This window comes from Callorhinchus milii, unplaced genomic scaffold (assembly GCF_018977255.1).
Source record: "Callorhinchus milii isolate IMCB2004 unplaced genomic scaffold, IMCB_Cmil_1.0 Scaffold8, whole genome shotgun sequence".
Taxonomy (NCBI): Eukaryota; Metazoa; Chordata; class Chondrichthyes; order Chimaeriformes; family Callorhinchidae; genus Callorhinchus; species Callorhinchus milii.
The window spans coordinates 3,041,937-3,067,239 of NW_024704749.1; the positions used below are offsets into that span (position 1 = coordinate 3,041,937).

The 25,303-nt window shown below is 42.5% G+C and overlaps 2 protein-coding genes across 2 annotated transcripts; both read right to left on the bottom strand.

Moving 5' to 3' along the window:
* Positions 1–2,935: 2,935 nt before the first annotated feature.
* LOC103188478 (immunoglobulin lambda-1 light chain-like) lies at positions 2,936–5,731 on the bottom strand. Its single transcript, XM_042337154.1, has 3 exons — positions 5,600–5,731; positions 5,168–5,509; positions 2,936–3,492 (listed from the first exon to the last, which is right to left on the bottom strand). Exons 1-3 carry the CDS (start codon positions 5,646–5,648, stop codon positions 3,170–3,172), a joined length of 714 nt encoding a protein of 237 aa, XP_042193088.1. The 5' UTR covers positions 5,649–5,731; the 3' UTR covers positions 2,936–3,169.
* A 7,425-nt stretch (positions 5,732–13,156) lies between these two features.
* Positions 13,157–15,981, bottom strand: LOC103188479 (immunoglobulin lambda-1 light chain-like). Its single transcript, XM_042337155.1, has 3 exons — positions 15,848–15,981; positions 15,416–15,757; positions 13,157–13,801 (listed from the first exon to the last, which is right to left on the bottom strand). Exons 1-3 carry the CDS (start codon positions 15,894–15,896, stop codon positions 13,479–13,481), a joined length of 714 nt encoding a protein of 237 aa, XP_042193089.1. The 5' UTR covers positions 15,897–15,981; the 3' UTR covers positions 13,157–13,478.
* Between the last annotated feature and the right edge of the window lie 9,322 nt (positions 15,982–25,303).

A 25,303-nucleotide genomic window follows, 5' to 3' on the forward strand; every position in this document is an offset into this window, starting at 1 on the left:
TGTTGACGAGAGCCAAATGACTTGCAAATGCACAGAAACATAGCAGCGTTCATTTTAAAAACTAACTACAGTACTCCTACATAATGTGTTCTATACTATTAAAAGAAATGTATAATGATAATAACAACAACAGCTATGTTACATTTTTATAGTGACATTCATCTCAGGAGGTCGTCCCACCGTCCTGGACAATTAGCTTATGGATCCAAGCTGCTGGGGTTGGTATTGGTGCACGAGGAATGCATTGTTAAAAGGATGGTGATCAAAGGCACAGTAAAAGAGGAGAGTTTTGAGACGGTCTTGGAGTAAACAAGGCAGGGGCCTAGGCAGGTGGCCTGCGGCATTTAGTACCAATGGGTGGGGTAGATGGCTGAAGGCACAGTCGGAAAATGTGGGGCGGGTGAGGTAGCGGATATGAAGCAGGCTGGAGCCCAGATGTAACAAGTTGATAGGGGTTTGGATGGCACAAAGGTAGTCGGAAGTAAGGCCATGGCGAGCAATAAAGGCGGTGACCAGGATTTTGAACCGTATCCAATAGTTACAGTATCCTGTATCCTATAGTGTGATGGGAAGCCAATCGAGTCAGGCAAAGAAGGGAGGTGACAGGATCACGGAGTCTGGTGTGGATTAGGACACAGGCTGCAGCATTCAGGATGTTCTTCAGCCTACAGAGGGAAGCATTGTGGAGGCCAAGAAACAGAGAAATTGCATTGTGAAAGGATGTTATGAATGCGTGTATGAGGGTTTCAGCGGCCTGCAGTTTGAAAGAGTGGTGGAGCCGGGCAATGTTGCGGAGCTGGGGGATGGCAGAACCTGTCATGTCATGGATATAGATTGGATAATACATTGGATAGAGGAGAGCATTTACTGATGACGCACTGGATATAGTGTATATACTTTATTCCTAACCAATATGGCAGACAATTTGGGTGCAGCAGAGTCTCACAAACAACAACAAAATCAACAACAAGATTACGTCTGTATAGCACCTTTCAAGTTGGGAGGACATCCCAAGGCACTGGACAGAGTGCAGCATTTCAGACCCGAGCTGGGGTCGGGAGGGGAAGGGAGTGGGGAGGAAGGGGGGGTGGTCAATGGCATGGTCGAAGAGCAGGATCTTGAGGTGGGACTTGAAGGAGACTAAGGAGGGGGCAAGTCAGAGTGACTTGGGGAAGGAATTCCAGAGGTTGGGGGAAGAGTGGATGAAAGCTCAACCACCAATTGAGGGACAGGTGGGTTGGGGGACGTGGAGCCGGCCAGAGCCAACTGAAAACAAAAAAAAAGCTGAAAACAGTCATGTAATGAATGATAATTTTTAATTAGCGAGTTACCGGACAGGAGACCAGTAGAAGTTCTTTTCTCTTTTTGCAGTGATATTGGATCTTTACTGTCCACCATGAATAGGCAATCGGCATGCCACTGACAGCAACGCAACTTATCCCCATCATTGCATTGCAGCGTCACCCTAGACAGTAGGAATTGAAAGGCCTAATGTGGGACTTGAACCCACAATCTGCAACATAACAAACTAGAATGCTGCCAACTGTGCAATGCTGACATGTCACGCTGACAAATACGAAGAAGTGCTAGATTTCCTCATGTCGAAGATCGAATATATCACTTCCCTGCAACCTCCTCCCTTGCATCTCCTTCCGCATCCCCCGAACCGCCTACTGCACCCCTCCTGACACCATGGCCCCTTCAGGTTTCTATTGCATTCAATGTTCCTGTCTTGATTAAGCTTAATGTGCTATACTGCTGAAGTATTTGCATATCAAATTTAATTGACATGGAAATAATTCAGCAGAATGGCCCAGCTGCAAAAATATTTCCTTATTAATTCTAAGTGATATTTCCAAGAAAATATGTTGATTAAGATTAAAATTGTTGTTGATAAAGTTTCATTGGTAACTGTTCGTAAATGTTTGTGTTAAAATGTGTGAGTGTGGCCTTTGTCATGTGTTAGAACAACAATAAAAATAATCTGTCTTTGGCAATCAGCCAAGGAGTGGGATGGGCCAAGATGTTTTTTCATTGACGCATTCATTTGGGGCTTCTCTCGAAATTTAATGAATAGCGTTTTTCTCGTGGGACTTTGTTCTCACAAATTAGACAAATAGTATGCAATTGGTATATTTTGATAAAATATCGATTGGTATCGACCAAACATACCTACAGATGTATTAGATTGGATTAATCAAGTGGAACTTGGAGAAGAAGCCCAGGCTTCCGAGTTCGACTTTAGTAATCCAATCTTTAACATTATATTGAATAAAGACATTCATGATTACATAAATAATATTTAACAATGTTGTAGTTTGTATTAAAAGGGGAAGAGATAAATGCGACACAAATGCAACTTTGATCGTTGATACAGCGACACCTACTGATGTTAATCAATCAGACAAGACGTTGTCAGGCGGAGGTTGGAAGTAAGTGTTTCTTAACAACAGATTTACGGGACAAAATCCACCAGTTTGTCAATAATATTTAAAATTGCGCAGATTTGCGGAAATGCTTCCATTTCAACCTGAATTCGGAAGGTTTTTTTTAAGAACTACAAAAGAGCGATTTACAAATTAATACCCAATTCAAGGTCCCCCCGCTCCTCCCTCCGAGTCCAGACAATATTACAGTTTAAGATCAAACCATCTTACAGGCTGAGACGAGGTGGGATTTTGAACCTTCGAAGCCCCGGAGAGCACAACACAGAATGACTCCGACTGTTGGGGAATGTTCTGCTCCTGTGCCATTGTTGCTATGATTGACAACTACTGTAATATTTCCTCCGGTAAGACAACGTGTCTGTAAACCAAATCCATAAAATGTCGCTATTTTATATTAAAACATGTCCAGAATAATACAAATCAGATTAAAATCTCATGATTTGATGAATTGAAAAGGAAATCTGGGAGAAAATGAGCGACTCACAGAGGCCAATGCAGAGACAGTTTATTATTGATCGATATTTCTGTAATACGACACAAGGAGAACACATATAATTGTATCTAAAGTTTCCAGCAAACCGTACAAACTGTGTATGGATTGTTATCTCTTTGCGAAATTTATAGCAAAATGAACATAATCGACAACATATTACAAAACACAATTATTATTATTAAAGGTAGATTGACAATAGTACATTCGATTATCGGTGCACATTCCTGGTTTAGGTACAACTGGATCTGGCGATGCTTTTCTCGAGCGGAGTGGCCAGAGTCTGGTGTTTGACCACACAGGAATACAGGTCGTGTGACTCCCACTCGGAGGTTGGCAGAGTCAGATAACTGCTCACACTGTACGTGTTGTCCGCCTGCTGTTTGATCGCACTCGTTTCAACACCTTGACTTCTGGCACTGCCATCCACAGTCCACTCGACCTCCACAGCTCCCGGGATAAAATCATTCACCAGACACACCAGGGTCGCCTTGCTCTTTGCTGTGATTTGATCTGGTGAAGGCGGAAGGACAGTCACCGAAGGGCCCCGTGGGTCTGGAAGGAAAAAATAATACTCAGATCATGTCCAGTACATGATAAATTAAATAGTTGAATTTTTAAAACATCTTTAAATGTGCAATCTTCCTGTTCAAATGCATGACACAACTTCAAGATCGCAAATAAATACAATACAGTATTTCACATTCGTGGTTAAGGGGAAACCATTTTCTTGTCTATTGGCGGTACTATTCAATTGTGACAAAGTCTAACTATATCAAGGGAACAATCAGTGTTGGGGCCACGGCTGCTCGACAAATGTCTGGGGGTTGTTCATCATAAACCCTTCATTATTGTAGTCTGTATAGTTGACTGATGAGCGGTTAAATGCGGACCACACGTTGAAATATTCCTGTGTGGAAGAAATGAAACACTACAGTCATCAGAAATAACACCAGACACTATATATCCCGTCACAGGGAATATGTGGCGGGAACACCGGATTGAAAGTGCAGTGAAACATTATTGTTAATTCTATCCATTGTATCTCTTCACAGAGGAGAGAATGTGCCTCAAATGGATATAAATATCTGGCTGTGTTTGCAACTGAACACCCATTCCAATCCATTCTGTGTAAATGTAAACACGCGTTGTTCGGCTTTAAATCCAATTTTGCACAATCTAACTTTCCTTGAGAAGGCAGATGCTAATCTTTGAGCTATGAATGGAGGTCGTTTGTTACTGATACATCAAAATGTTATTATTGATCAATACAACCAGAATACTAGTAATTCTCAAGATCAAGTTGAATCTTTTTGGAGCGACTGTGACATACGGATAAGAATTACAGCCAAATGCTTTCAACCAACTATATATACGCAGTTCCATCAATGATGTTTTGGATGCAACGGCAGCAGATAGTAAGAGCATGAAAATCTGAATATAATAAATATTTCCCTTTTCACCAAATACTGTACACAGAAAATCAATTCAGGAACACAATAAGATTCCAATATTTCAAGTAACTTCACAAGTTTTCATAATATTTTAGTTGGGACTGTATTTGCTGAATTTATTTCTTAATTAATAGCGCACTACAGCTACAGTTACATAGGTCGAGATCCCCTTAACCTCACAATTAATAGGAAACAATCAAGACAATTTCCAAGGAGAAAATATATTTTGTGTTTTGAGCGGATTGAGCCGTTTCTCGGCCTGTGTTTTCATTCAGCGTTGATTTATATCTGAAAAATCACAGCAACGTGTGATGGAACATATGCTTTCCCTTGCAATTCTGCTCCACTTAGTGACACGAAACGCGGAATTGGGAGAAAATGAAATATTTTAAGAAATCTGAAAGGAAATCTGCGGAAAAATGTTAAAATCGAAGCGCTTATTAAGGGGGGAATAGCATTTCCACGTCATACTACACCTTTCAGACGTTTTACCGTTGCTGGTTTTCTGCACTATCCGTCCAAATACTTCATAGATTCTCAGTTAAACTTAAAGTTCGCATGTATGATTCTTCAAAATACCCGATTTCCACATAAAACGCATATAATTGCGAAGATTATGGCAGGATGCAAATATTACCAGAACAGTGCGAAACAGAATCGAACACAGATATACATACATTTATATTGTGGAATCTTTGAAGGAGAACCAGATCAAAATAATTATCGGAAAGTCGAAACAACCATAAGCAAAGTGTGCAATGTCAAAGATGACTTACTTTTCAAACTCAGCTTGGTCCCTTCACCAAAGAGGAACTTCCAATTTTTATCCGCACCACAGTAGTAATCGGCAGCGTCCTCCGGTTGCACAGCGCTGATGGTTAAATGCATGGCGTTGCTCCCTGAATCCACAGAACCAGTGAATCGATCAGGGATTCCCTGACCTGTGGTGCCGCTTTGATACCAAACAAACAGAGGGGCGCCGTCAGGCTTCTGCTGGTACCAGCTCACATGGTGACTGCCGATACTATCTCCGGACATGGTACAGGTGATCTTGATGGTGTTTCCCGGGGAGGATGAGATGGTCGGTGGCTGAGTCAGGGTAACAGCTGCGGTTGTGCCTGGAGAAATAACAAGTCACGTATAGGTCACATTGTTAAACTGTACAAAGTGAATTTAATTCAGAGCAGAGCGGATTCCACAGCGTTTACCATGTAGACACAGGAGCAAAGCGGCCAGAACTCGGAGCCAATTGTCCATTGTGAACAGGTTAACGAAGATCAGAGAAATGAGGGATTTTCCAGACAAAATCCACTTTTCTACTTCTCTCTAAACGTCTCCTTAAGAACCATCAGGTGATGTAAGTGCAATTAAATTCTCAAATTATGCAAATCACATTCCAGGTTGCATCGCCCAATGGGAGTCCCTGTTCTGAATATCAGACTGAAGATCATGCAGATTTGAGCCATTTTACTGCCCATTTTCGAAAAGATATTCCATGCTAATACTGCAAAACATTTCACGCTGAAGACTTTGATTGAATGAAGCTCATTTTCATTTCCAGTATGAAATAGAGATTTTTTAAATAGCACAAACTTCAATTATTTACAGAATGGTGGAAAAGTCTTATACTATCAAATATTCAGATATTTCATGGCTTTGCATTAGGTGAATCCTGCAGGATCTCTTGCTCAGTTTCAAAGGGAATTACTTTGTTGTGGAGATGGTTCCGTGTTGGATAATTTGTAGATGCGAATGTTTCATCGTTTCATTCAGTTACAGTTTACACAATGACATGCCACACCTGCCCTGATATAGACCTGCACAAAAAGTCACACTTTACAGCTGGTGCGACATTACTCAAACTATATATACGAATTATAGATTTTTGAGAACATAAATTATTTAAGTCAACTTCAAGCCCCCGCCCTGCTCTCACATTGGGATTCTCTTCACTGCACTGTGCCTCAATGAAGATGTGATATGTTTCATAACAGAATAAGAGCTTGATTAACAATCCTTTGATGGTAAAAGAACGTTTCTATCAAGCAACGGCATAACTCTATTGATAACCTAGCCAGGTGGACAGCTCCGCATATAGAGATAGGTGTTTATGATGTAAGATTGGTATATGGAGTCCTGTAGCTCAGTGGTTAGAGCACTCGCTTTGCGAGCGAGAGACCTGAGTTCAATTCCAGGCAGAGGGCGAAACCTTGGGCAAGTTTCCTTACTCCACACAGAGCCTAATAATAATCCCTCCAAAACCAAAAACAATAATAAATTGGTCATTTTCAATCTACGACTGTTTGTGGGACATTGCTGTGTGCGATTGGCTGCCGCGTTCGTCCACAAATATACAGTCAATTCACTTTACAGTATGTTCTGTGAAGCGCTTTGGGACGTCCTCCCGACGTGAAAAGCGCAATATCAAATGCAAGGATTATTATTATTATTATAATACGATGTTTGGTATGCTCGTAACATCGAGGGCAACGCCACAAATGACAAACATAATGCCCATGCCTTTTCTGTATTTAAGCTGTACCAAATACTTTCCACAATAAGGCAAGCGGAGTGACATGGAGAGAAGAGCCCTGGAATTCCATTCCAGTCACAGGGAGTTTGTGGTGCCATTGTGCCACAAATGCATCGCGGATAGACTGTTACAGTGGCTGTCGTTTGTTATCGCCCCTCCTCACACAAACAGAGAGGTACATGCAGGTTTCTTTGGGCTTTTTGATACTTATTTCTTGTTCCGCAGAGGGTATTTTACTGGAGACACTAGTGAAAACAAAATGGTAGATTTGAGTAGATATTGTAAATGAGTGACTGGAAGTGTTGCTTCAAGGCGCATACTGTGAAATAGAGAATGGCTAACTGGTTATTTCTTATGTCATATATTAAGTGAATCAGTTCAATATCTTCACACAAGAATCCGACAGTGCTCCGATATCATTCCCCATCAGCCTTCTACATTATGTGCTGTTTCTTTTAAACACAATTTTGTTTTGTGTGGAAAGGTTTGCAATTTGGAATATTGTTCAATTTCCAATCAACTGTTAGATAATATTGTATACCATTGCTCTCATCTTATCCTGGAAAAGAACATTACACTAAATATGTTTGTAATGGTGGTTAGCTTCCCCATGTTTAAGCAAATCTCAATTAATTGCAGCGCCTCTGCATCATTTGGCTCTACAATACTGGAGCTTTTCTGCTAAAACATTAACGGTTGTGAATCTATACTTGCATCCAGCAAATAGATGTGCGATGGTATCAAACCACAAACACTCCATTCCGATCTTCTGGACCTGGTACCTGCAGCTATAATGTGATGTGTTATGGATCGATAAATGTAAAAGCAGATTTATGTTCCTCTACCTGCTGAAGGAAGAAAAGCACTCAAGTGATGGTTTCCAGCAGGGTTCCCACTCGCTTGTGTTGAATTCTGCGCATGCGCCGATCCAATGCACGTTTGTGACAAATAATAATAATAAATAATAATAATCCTTGCATTTGATATAGCGCTTTTCACGTCTTCTCGACATCTCAAAGCGTTTCACAAAATATGCTGTAAAGTGAATTCACCATATATTTGTGGGCGAAACAACAATGGCTTCTACATGCATAGAAAACCAGGACAGCCTTCATTTCAAAAAATACTCCTGCTGTACATGTACTGTGTTACATATGAAATATATTGATAATAATACTTTTGAGAAACACTTTTCATATCAGGAGGACGTTTCATGATGCTTCACTGGATATACTGGGTATAATTTGTAGGCAAATATGGCAACCAATTTGTGCATGGTATTGTCTCACAAACAGGCTTGACGTGAATTACTCTTATATATTGGGGAATTGTTGGACATGACACCAGACGTGTTCTTCTTCGTTTGCATTGTGACATGTGATCCTAAACGTCCACATGAACAAGAAAATGTGATTTTGTTCAAAGTCTCATCCAACGAATGGCACCTCGAACAATGCAGGACATCCCCATCATTACATTGTAGAGGGAGATTTACTCCAGAAGTATGCGATTTGGCCCATCCTATATGTACCCTCATTTTGAAGGGCAGTTGATTTACAAATAATCATGCGTTCCAGCTCTTGCTCAAAATTCCTCAATGTTTTTACTTCTGTTTTCATTGGTTGAGAGGTAACTTTCTCCAGTTAAAAGTTGAAACGGTGGTGGTGAAAGGGTAGTGGTGCATTACCTGTTTGCCCCACCATCAACAAGTGGGCCTTCAGCCATTTTGCCCCAAACCTCTAGAACTTCATTCAGGAATCTCTTCCCTTTTCCTTGCCTTCTATCCTTGAAGGCCAAACTCAACTCCTTTATCTTCGGCCATGCCTTGGTCATTCTCCCACCCCAACCCACGTAATTCCGGTTGCAGCTCGGGTGCAAATGCTTGGTTGTTCAGCACATTGCTATGCCATCCCAACTTGAAACACACCACATAATTGCATTTTTTTCCTGCAGTTGTCAGTCATTAAGTGACTTTTATTATGGTGGAGCGCCTGCCATTATGATTAGCCTAATTTTGACAGTCTAAAATATACTGTCTTGGAGCTATCTCATCACAAAGGAATCCCCACTAACCTCATTCCTCCCGCACCCCTCTGCCCGCTGGAAGGATTTACATGAGTTGGAGATTCAAGCGCAGTTTTCAAAAATCATTGGATGAAAGCTGAGCCTCTGTATTATGATGTGAAACGCTGGAGAGTATCACTACCATTCTCCTGACCAAAGTGTGGGCACACAGCCATGTTACAACAACAACACAAAATTACATTTATAGAGCGCCTTTCACGTTGGGAAGACGGCCCAAAGCGCTGAACAGTCAGGCGTCGGGGCCTGAGCATGGGGGAGGGGTGGCATAGGGGTGAGGGAAGGCAGAGAGGTGGGAGGGAGACCAAAGGCATGGTCAAACAAAAGGGTCTTGAGACCGGCCTTGAAAGAGGCAAGGGAGGAAGCGAGGTGAAGGAACCATGGGATGGAGTTGCAGAGTGTGGGTGCAGAGAGGCTGAAAGCCCATCCTCCAATGGTAGGGTCCAGTCAGTTGAGAGACATGGAGCAGGCCGAATCCTCCTGAACATAGGGAGTGGGCAGATTGATAGGGACTCAGCAGGTCAGAGAGGTAGGAGGGGGTAAGGCCATGGATGGTCTTGAAGGTGAGGGCGAGGATCTTCACTCAATCCTCCAGGGAATGGGGAGCCAGTGGAGCCGGACGAGGGTGGGAGTGATGGGTTACGGAACCTGTGCGTGAGAGTGTACGAGCTGAAGAGTTTTGGATGATTGGCCTCTTGAAGGGTTAGAAAGGCCGATGAGTTCCTGGGAGTTCCCGTAATCGAGCCTTGATGTGACGAATACGTGGGTGAGGGTTTCGGCAGCTTGAGGGGTGAGGCAGTGGCACAGTCTGGCAATGTTGCAGTGGTGGTGTAGGCAGTGCTGATCGTGGATGTGGGGAAGAAAGGACAGTTCAGGGTCAAGCAAGATACCCAGGTTCCTGACTGGCTTAGTAAGGTTGAATGTGCAGCCATGGAGACTGATGCTGCCAGCGCCTGAGGTACGGAGGCATGGGTGCGAGCCAATCAGGAGGGCCTCAGTCTTGCTTATATTGAGATGGAGAAAGTTGGCCCTCATCCATGACTTGATGTCAGACAGGCACAAGACAGTGCGGGGGCTGGAGGAGAAGCCATTTGCCACAATGAATTGGAGGTTTTGTGAAACGTAGGACCTGAACCAGTCAAGGACGGAACCTTGAAGGTTGAGGTGGGAGGGTAGTCGGTGGAGGAGGATTGAGTGGTCCATGGTGTCAAAGGCGGCAGAGAGGTCGAGGAGGACAAGGAGCCAAAGGGAGCCCTGGTCACACACGGTCAGGATGTTGTTTGTGAACTTGACCGTAGCAGTTTCCATGCAGTGGAAAATGTTAACACTCATAATGGAGAATACACAACCTGGTAAAATTAAACTTCTGATGTGCATATGTCCTCCGGTGGTACCAAACAGGATATTCTACAGTAAATACTTCAGACAATATATATCGAATTGAACAACTGTCAGGATTTCTATTGAAAATTCTAGGGCTATCATTGTTGAGAGTAGTGGTGCATTGTCAGAGGTTTCATTTTTTGAATAATAAATAATAAATAATAATCCTTCCATTTGATATAGCATTTTATGTTTTCTGGACGTCTCAAAGCGCCTCACAGAATAGAATGTAAAATGAATTGAATGTATATTTGTGGGCGAAATGCGGCAGCCAATTGCACGCAGCAGTGTCACACAAACAGTTATGGATTGAAATGACCAATTTATTATTGTTTATTTTTCTTGAGGAACTATTATCAGGTGTGTGAAGAAAGAAAACTTGCCCAAGGTTTCACCCTGCCAGGAATCAAACCGAGGTCTCTCGCTTATAAAGCGAGTGCTCTAACCCCTGAGCTATAGGACTCCACAATACGATGCTAAACTAAGTTGTTATTTCTTCGGGTAGACATAAACGTTTCTGTCAAATTAATTGAAAAGCAAAAGAACTTAGTTATACATAAGTGAAATTAATGTTTCAGTTATTGATTCAAAAACAACAATAACTTCCAAATATATAGTGCCCTCCACGCAGGTAGCGTCTCAGGAAGCTTGATTTCTTGTGCTACGTGTAGTGATTGTTTCACATTTTGCTTCTGTGAGAGTGAGCAAACTGTTTTATTAATTGTGAGGCAGCGCCCTCTACGGATCGAGTGTTTCAGTTGAACATGATTCTCTTGCTCCTCACCCTGTTCTGGTCTGTCACAATGTACGATTACTTGGGTAGAAATACAAAATTGCTCAAAAAATACTCTATAAAACTATCATATGAAAATTGTCAACCTAAAATTGCCACCCTGTTTAATTCATGTTTAACTTTGAGAACCGTTTTCTGTTGTTCAATAGAACCAGGTGGAATTTCTACTGAAATATAAACAAAGAACAGGGAAGTTGATTTCTTTATTTCTCTTATGAACAGGAAGAGGGACAATGCTCGGTGCTTTATACTGCTGATGTCTTTACAATGATGATAATTCCAAAAGGAAAAAATGATAAATACTTGAACGTATATAGTTACATTGTTATTGTGATGTCCCAAATATCCTTATCTAAAGACAACACTTTATACCGTATCGAAATTTATTCTCAGGTATTGGGTGCAACTAAAATCAAATATAAAGGTTCCTGAAAGATGGCCAAAATAACCTGTTGAATTCCTTTGCCCCATGAAAGAACAAACAACAATTTGCAGTTTTGACTCACAAATTAGCGCATGATTCAGAATGCATAAACGTAGATGTCGGACCTGGTTGGTCCTGATAACTATTCATAACCAGTAATATATGCAAGTTTGCAGATTAAGAGAGTAGTGAACTATACCCTGTGAATGTAAAAAACACTCCACTTACTGCCACTTGTGTTGAGTGATGCAACAATCATGGGTTGTATTGGTTCCTTCAATTGTACTATTCAGTTCTAACGAATCAATTCTCCCGATGCAAACATAAATACCGATTATTACATTATCCACAGCTAAGGGTCAATTTCATCTGAGATTGATAAGATTACGATTTTAGAAATGTATTGAAAAAATGTTGTAAACTACTATAACACTACATTACCGGCTCCTCCTGTGATATTGCAGATATGTTATACGTCTAGTTATCCTCTTATCATAGATCCAATTAAATAATCCGATATTTTGTACTTATTTAAGTATTGATCTACAACGATGCAAAATATAATTTGATTTGAAGGTTGCAATAAGGGGAAAGAATTAACAGGAATAATGCAAACTTGAGCTGTTGAAATAAACTGCAGGTGTTAAACAGTCATCGAAATGCTGCAAAGGGGAAGTTGGTTTCTCAACAGCAGGATTGGGGCACGCTGGTACCCACAAGATGGAGGGGGGAGGGGGGTTGGGGGGTGGGAAGTGGGGCCGGGGGAGGAGTAAATCTTCCATGAGCTTTTGGGGGAGGGTACATTTTCTCGTTTCATTTGCATCTGATTGGCTGATGGACAGCAGCTTTTAAATATGTTGTCACTCCTTTTGACAAAATAAAAGCTTAGCGTGAAGATTGTATTAAGTAAATGGTTACGTATAAACGTTGATTTAGTTCTATACACAATGGTGGCCTGCAGAGGAGGGGGCAAAATTAGCTCAGTGAATGAGCTTCTAAATCCTGGATGAATTTTCGCCAATTTTGGTGCAGAACATTTCATATGCGATTCGCCTATAAGAACGATCATGACTTCATCTTTAACGTTGTGCAATATTTTAAATTCACTTTAATTTTAATTCATTTTCAGTTCAATTTCAAAGTTGTTTCTTTTTAAGAACCTCATGAAACGGCTCCAAGATAACGACCGAAATTAATATATTTCCCAAATTCTGCGCAACACATTTTACATTTTACGACGCAATAGTTTGGGGGCTACAATTAACTAAACCCAATTATAGCCGCTGACGCCTCTGTGCCACACTCCTCAGAAGAAGTCTGAGGCAGGACAGCAAGATGCTGAATGTGCTATTCGTGCTCCCTCATGAGTGTATAATTTCCTGGAGGAATATTGCTTCCCGTGTGACGGCATTCTGTGGTTTTTCCAGTTTATTACATTTTCAATGTTTATCTAAATGTCCATATAATAATAAACAATAAAACTAGTGGTTTGCGAAAAAAATGAATGAAATCAAGAAATAAATGGAAGAAAAACAGCCGCGGCACAGAGGACAATGCAAGAGTCATTTTATTAATCTGTGATATATCTTATTTCTGTAATTTTACACAATGGGTTTGATCATTGCAGCGTGAACACATCGTAGGATACAACCATTCAAGTCCAGCAAACTGACAAATATTGATCTTGCCGGATTTATTGCAATACTTGAAACATTTAAGTCTTTGGTTGGGAAATTTACCAAAAGTGTTTACAAAGCGAATTTGTTTCTCAATTTCGACATGTCTCGTAAAATTAACTTAAATTCCAAAATACTACAATCACAAGTATTATTATTAAAGGTAGATATTCGATTAGTGCTCCACATTCCTGATTTAGGTACAACTGGATCTGGCGATGCTTTTTTCGAGCGGAATCGTCAGACTCTCGTGTTTGACCACACAGGAATACAGGTCGTGTGACTCCCACTCGGAGGTTGGCAGAGTCAGATAACTGCTCACACTGTACGTGTTGTCCGCCTGCTGTTTGATCGCACTCGTTTCAACACCTTCACTTCTGGTACCGCCATCCACAGTCCACTCGACCTCCACAGCTCCCGGGATAAAATCATTCACCAGACACACCAGGGTCGCCTTGCTCTTTGCTGTGATTTGATCTGGTGAAGGCGGAAGGACAGTCACCGAAGGGCCCTGTGAGTCTGGAAGGAAAAAAAATAGTATTCAGATCATGCCACTACATGATGAATTAAAGTGGTTGAAATTACTTTTCTTAACAGTTTAAGATTGCGTCCTGTTCAATCGCACGACACAACTTCAAGTTCGCTAATAAATGCTGCAATACAGTAATTTACATTTGTGTAAATGGTAAAACATGTTCTTGTCTATTGGCGGTACTGTTCAATTGTAACAAAGTCTATCTATATCAAGGGAACATTCAGTGTTGGGGTCACGGCTGATAGACAAATGCCTGGGGGCTGCTCATCATACACCGCTCATTACTATGCATACTATTATTAGTTGGCTGATGAGCGTTTAAATGGGGACAACACGTTCAAATATTCCGGTATTGTTAATTGTATCCATTGTTTCCCTTCACAGAGGAGAGAATGTGCAGCAAATAGACATAAATATCTATGTTTGAAACTGAACAGCGCTTTCCGATTAACTCTGTGTAAATGTAAATCGCATTATTCGGCTTTAAATCCAATTTTGCGCAAACTAAATTTCCTTGAGAAGGCAGATGCTAATCTTTGAGAGATGTTTGGGACTTGAAAAATCGCCATTCACGAAGGTAGGTAGTTTGTTATTGATACATCAAAATGTGATTATTTATCAATACAATCCGAATATTAGTGATTCCGAAGATCAAACTGAATCTTTTTGGAGTATATATATACATGCCGATAAAAATAACAGCCCAAATGCTTTCACCCCAACTATAAATAAGCAGTTCCATCATTGATGTTTGTTTACAGACACCGGCAGCAGATAGTAACAACGTGAACATCTCTTTTCACCAAACACTGTACACAGAAAATTAATTCAGGAGCACAATCAGATTCCAATATTTCAATCGCTGCGGAGAATAACTTCACAAGTCTTCAATAATTGATTTGACACTGTATTTACGGAATGTAGTTCCTAATTAATGGCATCATACAATTAAAGTTAATACATAGGTCGGGCACTCCTTAACCTCACAACTAATAATAAACAACAACGTTAATTTCCAATGGAGAAAATATATTTTGTGTGTTGAGCGGATTGAGCCGTCTCTCGGGCTGTGTCTTCTCTCACAGTTGATCATATCTGAACAACTACAGCAACTTGTAGTTGAACATACGACATTACTGAGCATTTGCTGTTAATTGCAGTTGTGCTCCCCTTGGTGACATGAAACACGGAATTGGGAGAAAATAAAACATTTTAAGAAATCCGGAAAGAAATCTACAGAAAATTGTTAATAGAAGCGTTTGTTAACGGGAGGAGTAATATTTCCACGTCATGCTATTCCTCTGAGACTTTTTACCTTTGCTAGTTTTCTGCACTATCCGTCCTAATCCTTAACAGATTCTCAGTTAAAATCAGGATTCGCATGTTTGATTCTTCAAAATATCCGATTTCCAAATAAAACGTTTGTCATTGCGAAGATTATAGCCACATGCAAATATTACCAGAACAGAGTGAAACAGAATCCAACACAGATAAACATACATTTGTACTGTGGAATCTTTGAAGGAGAACCAGATCAAAATAATTATCGAAAAGTCGAAAAACCACATGCAAAGTGTGCAATGTCAAAGATCACTTACTTTTCAAACTCAGCTTCGTCCCTTTACCGAACTGGTACACCCCACTGACACCGGCAAAACAGTAATAATCGGCGGCGTCCTCCGGTTGCACACCGCTGATGGTTAAATGCATGGCGTTGCTCGATGAGTCCACAGAACCAGTGAATCGATCAGGAATACCCGGACCTCTGGTGGAGCCCTCATACCAAACAAACAGAGGGGCGCCGTCAGGCTTCTGCTGGTACCAACTCGTGTAATAGCTGCCGATGCTGCCTCCGGACATGGTACAGGTGATCTTGACGGTGTTTCCCGGGGAGGATGAGATGGACGAAGGCTGAGTCAGGGTAACAGCTCCGGTTGTGCCTGGAGAGATAACAAGTCACATATAGGTCACATTGTTGAACTGTACAAAGTGAATTTAGTTCAAATCAGTGCGGATTCCGCAGCGCTTACCATGTAGACACAGGAGCAAAGCGGCTAGAAATCGGAGCCAATTGCCCATTGTGAACAGTTTGATGAAGATCAGAGAGATGAGGAATTTTCCAGACAAAATCCACTTTTCTGCTTCGTTCTAAACTTCTCCTTAAGAACCATCAGGTGATGTAAGTCCAATTAAATTCTTAAAGTATGCAAATCACTATCCAGGTTGCATCGTCCAATAGGAGTCCTTATTCTGAACAGCATATTGAAGATCATGCAGATTTGAGTCATTTTACTGCCCATTTTCGAAAAGATATTTCATGGTAATATTGCATAACATTTCACCCTGAAGAATTTGATTGAATGAAGCTCATTTCCATTTCCAATATGAAATAGAGATTTTTTAAAAATAGCATAAACTTCATAAAGTTCACAGAGAATTACCTTGTTGAGCAGCTTGTATCATGTTCGATAATTTGTTGGTGCGAACGTTTCATCCTTCCATTCAGGTACAGTTTATACACTGACATGCCCCACGCCTGACTTGAAAGTCACAGAAAGTCACACTTTACAGCCAGTGCGAGCATTACTCAAACTACATGTACGGATTATAGATTTTTGAAAATATAAATGGTGCTTGTCTCCCTTAAGTAGAATAAGAGATTGATTCACAATCCTTTGATGCTAGAAGAAAGCTTCTATCATGAAACGTTATCAACGCTCTGTTGATAAATAATAATAATAATAACAGTAATAATGATAATAATAATCCTGACATTTAATATAACCACTTATTACGTCTTCTAGACATCTCAAAGCCCTTCACAGAATGTATTGTAAAGTGAATTGACTGTATATTTGCGGGCAAAGTGCGGCATCCAATGCTGCACAGCAGAGTCTCACAAACAGACGTGGATTGAAGTAACCAATTTATTATTGTTTTTTCTTGAGGGATTATTATTAGGCTCGGTGTGGAGTAAGGATACTTGCCCAAGGTTTCGCCCTGCCGGGATTCTAACCCAGGTCTCTCACTTGCAAAGCGAGTGCTCTAAAGACTGAGCTGCAGGAGGACAGCCCGCATTTAGAGATCGGTGTTTATGATATAAAATTGTCATACAGCGTTTCTCCTGTTAGTAACATCGAAGGGCAACGCCACAGATGACACATGTGGTGCTCAAAACTTGGCTGTAGCCCATCTATACCAAATACTACCCAGAATCAGGAAACTGGTGTGACAAGGAGAGAGAGGCCATGGATTTCCATCCCAGTCACAGGGAAATTGCCGCGCTAACATGGCACGAATGTATCTCCGATAGAATGTTACAGCGGATGTCGTTTGTTACGCATTTGTGTACAGCAGTGTCCCACAAACAGTCGTGGTTTGAAGTGACTAATTTATCATTGTTTTATTTTCTTGAGGGATTATTATCAGGCGTGTGGAGTAAGGAAACTTGTCCCACACTGCTGGGAATCGAACCCAGGTGTCTCACTTGCAAAGCGAATACTCTAACCACTGAGCTACAGGACTCCACTTATTTCTTTTCGGCCAAGGAGATGTTCCTAGAGACACTCGTGGAAGGAAAAAGATAGTTTTGATTAGATACTATAAACGAGTGACTGGAAGTGTTGCTTTATGGAACATATTGTGAATTAGACAATGCTAAACAGTTAGCGATTTTTCAGGTCAAATATTAAGTGAATCAGTTCGATATCGTCACATAGGAATCCGGTCAGTGCTCTGATCTCATTCCCCACTTGCTTTTATGTTATATTTTGTTTCTTTTCACCAAAATACTAGGAAGAGGCTATATTGTATGAAAAGGTTTGCACTTTGACATATTGTTAATTTACCAATTAAATGTTAGGAAACATCGCATATCATTTTTCTCATCTTATCTTCGAAAAGAACCTCATACTAAATATGTTTGTAATGAAGGTAAGTTTCCCTATGTTTAAATAAACCACAATGAATTGAAGCGTCCCTGCATCATTTTGCTCTATATTAATGGTGCTTTTCTGATAAAACATTAATAACTGTAAATCTATATTTCCTTCCAGGGAACAGAGATGCGATGGCATCAAAACACAAACACTCAATTCCGATCTTCTGCACCTGTTGCTTGCGGCTATAATGTGATGTGCAAGGGAACGAGAAGTGAGAAAGCAGATTTGCGTTCATCTACCCGCTGAAGGAAGAAAAGTGCTGTTTCCACCAGCGTTCCCACTCGCTTGTGTTGAATTCTGGCATACGTAAACGTTAAATGGCCTGTACATGCGTAGAAACGCACAACAGCCTTCATTTTTTAAAAAAAAAGTACTCCTGCAGTTCATGTTCTGTGTTAGAAATGAAATATATCGATTATAATACTTTTGATATACACTTCTCATATCAGGAGGACGATTCATGATGCTTCACTGGATATACTATTTTATAGGCAAATGTGGCAGTCAATTTGTACATGGTCATGTCTCCCAAACAGCCTTAAAGTGAATGATAATTACAGTTAGGGAACCGTTGGTCATGACACCAGACTTTTTCTTCTTTACTTGCATTGTGACATGTGATCCTTAACTTCCACATGTATAGAAAAATAACATAACAAAACATGTAGGAGTAGGAGTAGACCATTCGGCCCTTCGAGCCTGCCCCACCATTCAATCATGGCTGATCTTCTAATCTAACTCCTTATCCCCAAATCACTTAATCCCTTTTGCAATAAGAAATCTATCTATCAAAGTCTTGATTATGTGATTTTGTTTAAAGTCTCATCCAATGAATGGCACCTCCAACAATGCAGGACATCCGTATCATCACATTGCAGCAGGTGATTTACTCAGATCTTCAGTTTTGTAATCATTTTTACATTATAGACATTATAATGTTTTTAAATTATACTTTATGTTAACCAAAATACTGGGTTTATCATCCAGGATGCATTGTGTGGAAAAGTATACACTTTGGAATATTGATAAACTTTCAATCAACTGTTAGAAAATGTTGGATACCATTGTTCCCTTCTTACCTTGGAAAAAGTCCTCAAATTAAATATTTTTTTAATATACCTTTTATATATTTACTATCTCTGCCTCTACCCTCAACTCCAGGACTACTGGCATCCTAACCGACTGCCTGTTTGACATAAAGTCTGGACGATGGACAACTTTCTCCAATTCAACGTCAGCAAGACCGAAGTCTTGGCTCATGCCAGCACCTCTGCACCTCGGGCACTGGCAGCATCAATATCCACGGCTGCACATTCAACCTCTCAAAACCAGTCAGGAACCTGGGTGTCTTGTTTCACCCTGAACTGTCCTTCCTTCCCCACATCCGCGCCATGACCGGCACTGCCTACCACCACCTCTGCAACATTGCCAGACTCCGTCACTGCCTCACCCCTCAGGCTGCCGAAACCCTTATCCATGCATTCATCACATCAAGGCTCGATTACAGAAACTCCCTCCTCATTGGCCTTCCCAACTCTTCCCTTCACAAGCTGCAGATAATTCAAATCTCTGAGCTCGTGGATTCGCAAGCACCAGGCTCCGTTACCCCATCACTACCACCCTCACCTGATTCAACCGGCTCCCCATCCCTCAGCGGATCGAATTCAAGATTCTCATCTTCACTTTCAAGGCCTTGCCCCGTCTTAGCTGACCTCCAGACTCCCTACCAACCTGCCCGCTCCCTCTGTTCAGCAGGCCCCATGTCCCCCGCAAGGTCCACCCTACCACTGGTGACCGGGCTTTCAGCCTCTGTGCCCCACACTCTGGAAATCCATCCATCCCTGAGGGACACCGCACGAGACAGTGCGGGGGCAGTAGGTAAAGCCATTCGTGGAAACAAAGTGAAGACTGTGGGAGAGATACGACCTAAACCACTCAAGGACAGGGCCTTGAAGGTTGAGGTGGGAGGACAAGTGGTGGAGGAGGAGTGCATGGTCGACCGTATCGAATGCTGCCGATAGGTCAAGGAGGACGAGGAGGCAGTGGGAGCCCTAGTCACAGATGATCAGGATGTCATTGGTGACCTTGACCAGGGCAGTTTCTGTGCTATGGGCAGCACGGAAACCCGACTGAAGGGGTTCGAATAATGAATGGGTGGAGAGGAAAGAGCGCAGCTGGGAGGCGACAACTCGTTCCAGGACCTTGGACAGGAAGGGGAGGTTGGAGATGGGCCGGTAGCTTGATAGCTGCGACGCATCAAGGGAGGGTTTTTTCAAGGTGGGAGTGATGGTGGCAGTTTTTAAGGGAATGGGAACAGAGCCAGAGGAGAGGGACAGGTTGACGATGTCTGTGATATGTGGGTCAAGGAGGTGGAGCTGGGAGATAAGGAGTGGAGTGGAGATGGGGTCAAGGGAGCAGGTGGTGGGTTTCAGCGATAGGATGAGTTTGGTGACAGAGGGTGGGAAAACGGGTACGAAAGTGTGTAGGGGAGGATGGGTAGGAGTCGGAGTGTGAGAGGGAGAGGGTGGGGGTTGGGTGGATGTTGGAGGAGAAGTGACTGCGGAACGAATTTCCTTAATTTTGGATTCAAGGAAATCCAGCATCTCCTCGCAGTGAAGGTTGGAGGAGATGACCTGCACTGGGTGGCGGGGGGGACAGAGGAGTCAGAATGTGGTAGAAAACAGTAGCCTGGGGTTGTTCTTCGCCTCCAGGATTATCCTGGAGTAGAAGGACGACTTGGCCGAGGCTAGAGTGGAGCGGTAGATTTTGAGGAGGTCCAGCCAGATTTGTCGGTGGACCGTTAGGCCAGATTTGACACAGGTGCGTTCAGCAGCCCGCACCTGGCTTTTCAGTGAGCGGAGGTGGGTGGTGAACCAGGGGGAGGAGCGAGAGTAGGAGACAGTACGGGAGGTGATGGGGGCAAGTGTATCGAGTGTGGAGGAGAGGGTGTTGTGGAGGAGGGTGAGAGGAGAAGAGGGGTCAGTGAGGGTTGAAGGCCAGAGGAAGTGGAGTTCAAGAGGACTCCAAGGCAACGGTTAGGGATTGTGGGGGTAACTTCTTCCAAGGGTGGTAGAAGATGGTGGTGGGTCTGGTGGAGGTGGGGAGGGGGGTGGAGGTGGTGAAGGAGATGAAGTGCTGGTCGGCCTTGTCGTTGATAGTGACATCTGAGACACTGAGACCCCGGTGATCACCAAGTCGAGTGGGTGGCCTTGACTGTGAGTGGGGGAGTTGATGTGCAGGGAGAGGTTGAGCGAGGAGAGCAGGGAAGAGAAGTCTGAGGAATTGGAGCAGGAGGGGGTGAAGTGCAGTTTGAAGTCGCCTAGGATGATGAGGCGATCAGAGCAGAGGCAGAGAGGTGTAAGAAGTGTCAAAATATTGAAGATGAAGGTGGGAGAGATTTTAGGGGGCCGGTAGAGGAGGAGGATTTTGAGCGAGACGAAGGAGGGGTGGGAGAGGGTGAGATGCTCGAAAGAGGGGAAAGAGCCAGAGGAGTAGGGCGATAGGGCAAGTGGTGTCCTTGAGATAAGGGCTACACCATCGCCATGGCGGTTGGGGCGGGGAATGTGGTGGGAGGTGTAGCCAGATTATGTGGCCTCCGTGAGGGGGAAGGTGTCGCCTGGGGTGAGCCAGGTTTCCGTTAAGGCCATGATGTCAACGCTCTCATCAAGGATGAGATCGTTGATGACCAGGGCCTTGTTACAGAGGGAGCGGACGTTTTGTAGTCCGATGTGGAGGGAGCGGTTGACAGAAGGGTGTGTGGGAGGGGAGGGGGGTCCAGGTTGTGAAGCAGGGGTGGGGGAAATGGGGATAATGGAGGAGAGGTTGGCTCCCCGGGTCTGTGTCCGGGGTGGCTGGCGAGTGTGGTGGGAAATGGGGCAGTCGGTGTAGCTGCTGCTGGACAGCCAGCTCCGAGTGCCACGGTGAGCCCGGCGGAGGATTCCCAGGCTGGAACAGAGGGAGGTTGTAGGAGGGTCAAGTGGGGATAGAAGGCGAGAGGGAAGGAAGGAGAGGAGGACAGAGCGGGAGAGATGCAGAGCGGGGAGGGTTTGGGGGTAGAGAGGAAGGAGGAGGGAGGGAGGGGGTGAGGGGCTTCAGGTCAAAGTGGCAGCCATAGTGCGCGTGCGGGGACCGGGAGTGAGCGGTCAGGTGGATGGCATTATCCCATAGGCTGGGGCTGGGGCAGCCAACCCAACAGGACCATAGTGGGCTCTGATGTGAGCCGTGGGGGTGGAGGGCGGGGCTGAGTATTTTTTTTTTTGCGCGCGCACACTCCTGAAAACTAAACTATGACATCAGCTCCGCCCCCACCGCTTCCCTCCTGAACCCCACTAGCTGCACTCCCTGCCACTGCGACCTTAAATACCTGGGTAGATAGGCCCAGGCTCCTCCCCGCGCTGTCCTGCTGCCACTCCTCGTGTGAAGGCTCATCTCAAGTCCTTTCTCTTTGACAATGCCTTGGTCATCATTCCACCCATCACCCTTGATTTGAATCCCTAGCAAACACTTGACTCTTCAGCATTTTGTGCAATAATCCCAGCATCAAGCGCACTATATCAATCCAATTTTTTGTTACAGTTGTGTGTCATGATCAGTCCCTTGCAGTATTGAGCAGGAATTTCCATAAGAGTTGTATAATTTTGATACATTGCCGTGTGGCCACCACAGCTCAAAATAGAGCACCACTAACCTTGCTTCTTTGACAGCACACCTCCAGCCCCCAATCACTACCTACCATTTGGGGGGTGGGATTGACACAAGATGATAATTCGGTAACTGCCAAGCACAGCTTTGACTTCTCATTAGGTAAACAACAGGTGCCATGATCTCAATTTCAGCCTCATCGTGACTGTATGAAAAGCTGAAGAGCACTGCCTTCCTCTTGCACGCAGATATGGGCAAAAAGCCACATTAGACGTCACAATGGAGACTATGCAAGCCAGTAAAATTAAATTTATAAAATGTACAGTATATTCTCTATGGTGGCACCAAACAGGATAAACTACAATGAATAAGTGATACAATATACTATCAAATTGGACATCTGTCATGATTTGTATCTGCTAATCTAGGGCTGACACAACAGTCCTTTATTGAAGGTAGGGGTGCATTACCTGCTTGACCCATCATCAACAGGTGGGCCTTCAGCCTGTTTGGCCCCAACCTTGAGAACTCCATTCAGGAATCACTTCCCCTTTCCCTGTCTTCCGTCCTTGAAGGCTAATCTCAACTCTTTCCTCTTTGACTGTAGTTTGGTCATCCTGCCTTCTCATCCCCCTTGATTCAAATTGCAGTTCTGGTGCAAATGCTGGTGCAACCAAGTGACATGTGAGCCTTTGTATTACCGTGTGAATCACTTGAGAGCATCACTACCATCCTCCTGACCAAAATGTGGGCACACAGCCTTGTTAACACTCATAATGGAGAATACATAACCTGGTAAAATTTTACTTCTAATGTGCATATCCCCTCAGGTGGCACCAAGCAGGGTATTCTACAATAAATAATTCATACAATCTAATATCAAATTGAACTTCTGTCATGATTTCTATCCAATAATCTAGGGCTGTCATTGTTGAGGGCAGTGGTGCATTATCAGAGGTTTCATTTTTTGAATAATAAATAATAATCCTTCCATTTGATGTAGCGCTTTCATGTCTTCTAGACATCTCAAAGCATCTCACAGAGTAGTCTGTAAAGTGAATTGACTGTATATTTGTGGGCGAAATGCGGCTGCCAATTGCGCACAGAAGTGTCGCACAAACAGTTATGGATTGAAATGACCAATTTATTATTCTTTTTTCTTGAGGAATTATTATCAGGCGTGTGGAGTAAGGAAACTTGCCCAAGATTTCACCATCTGGAATCAGACCGAGGTCTCTCAATCGCAAAGCGAGTGCTTTAACCACTGAGCTACCAGACTCCACAATGAGATGCTAAACTAAGTTGCTATTCCTTCAGGTAGACATAAATGTTTCTGTCACATTAATTGAAAAGCAAAGGAACTTAGTCATACATAAGTTAAATCACTTTTTCAGTTCTAGATTCAAAAACAACAGTAACTTCCAAATATATAGTGATCACCATGCAGAGTAGCATCTCGGGGAGCTTGATTTCTTGTGCTACAAGTTGCTGCTGCAAATATCTACAGTGTTTGGATATAAAAACAGTCACTACAGGTAGGAACTAAGTGAGTTGCTTTCATAAGACCAACACAAATGAAACTGTCACTCATTCAGAATTGTTGCCTCTGTGAGAGTGAGGAATCTGTTTTATTTATTGTGAGACATTGCCCTCTACGGATCGAGTGTTTGAGTTGAACATGATTCTCCTGCTCCTCGCTTTGTTCTGGTCTTTCATAATGTACGAATGCTTGGGTAGAAATACAAAATTGGTCAAAAAATACTCTATTAAACTATCATATGAAAGTTGCCAACCTGTTCAATTCATATTTAACTTTGAGAATGGCTGTTTGTAGTTCAATAGACCCAGGTGGAACTTCTACTGAAATATACAAAGGTTAGGGAATTTGATTTCTTTATTTCTCATATGAACAGGAAGAGGGGTAAAAATCGGTTATTTGATACTGCTGACGTCTTTACAATTATGCCGATTTCAAAGGAAAAAATTTAAATACTCGAACATATATAGTTACATTGTTATCGTTAAAGTGATATCCCAATTATCCTTTTCTGAAAACAACACTTTACACCGTATCGAAATGTATTCTCAATGCGCTACAGATATTACGACCAGTAAAATCAAATCTAAAATATTCCTCAAAAATGGCCAAAGTAACCTGTTGAATCCACTTCCCCCATTAAAGAACAAACAATATTTGCAGTTTTGACTCACAAATTAGCCCATGATTCAGAATGCGTCAACGTAGATGTCGGACCTGGTTGGTCCTGATAACCATTCATAACCATTAATATATTCAAATTTGCAGATTAAGAGAATAGCTATATCTTGTGAACGTAGGAGACAATCTGCGTACTGTCGGTTATGTTGAGCGATTCAACAATCATGGGTTCTATTGGTTCCTTCAATTGTACTATTCAGTTCTAACGAATCAATTCTCCTGATTCAAACATAAATACCGATTATTACACTATCTTCATTTAGGGGTTAATTTCATATGAGATTGATAAGTTTACGATTTTAGAAGTTTATTGAAAAGATGTTGTAAACTACTATACTACAACATTACCTACTGTTAATGGGACGTTGCAGATACGTTGTTGTCTAGTTATCCTCCTGTCATAGATCCAATTAAATAATCCAATGTTTTATACTTACTTAAATATTAAAGTACAACGATACAGTGTATAATTTGATTTGAAGGTTGCAATAAGGGGAAAACATTAACATGAAATAATGCAAACTTGAGCTGTTGAAATAAACTGCATTGACAACTGTACGTGTTAAACAGTCATCGAAATGCTGCAAAGAGGAAGTTGGTTTCTCAACAGCAGGATTGGGGCACGCCAGTACCCACAAGATGGGGGGGGGGGGGGGTGGCTGGGGGACGAGGAGTAAATCTTCCTT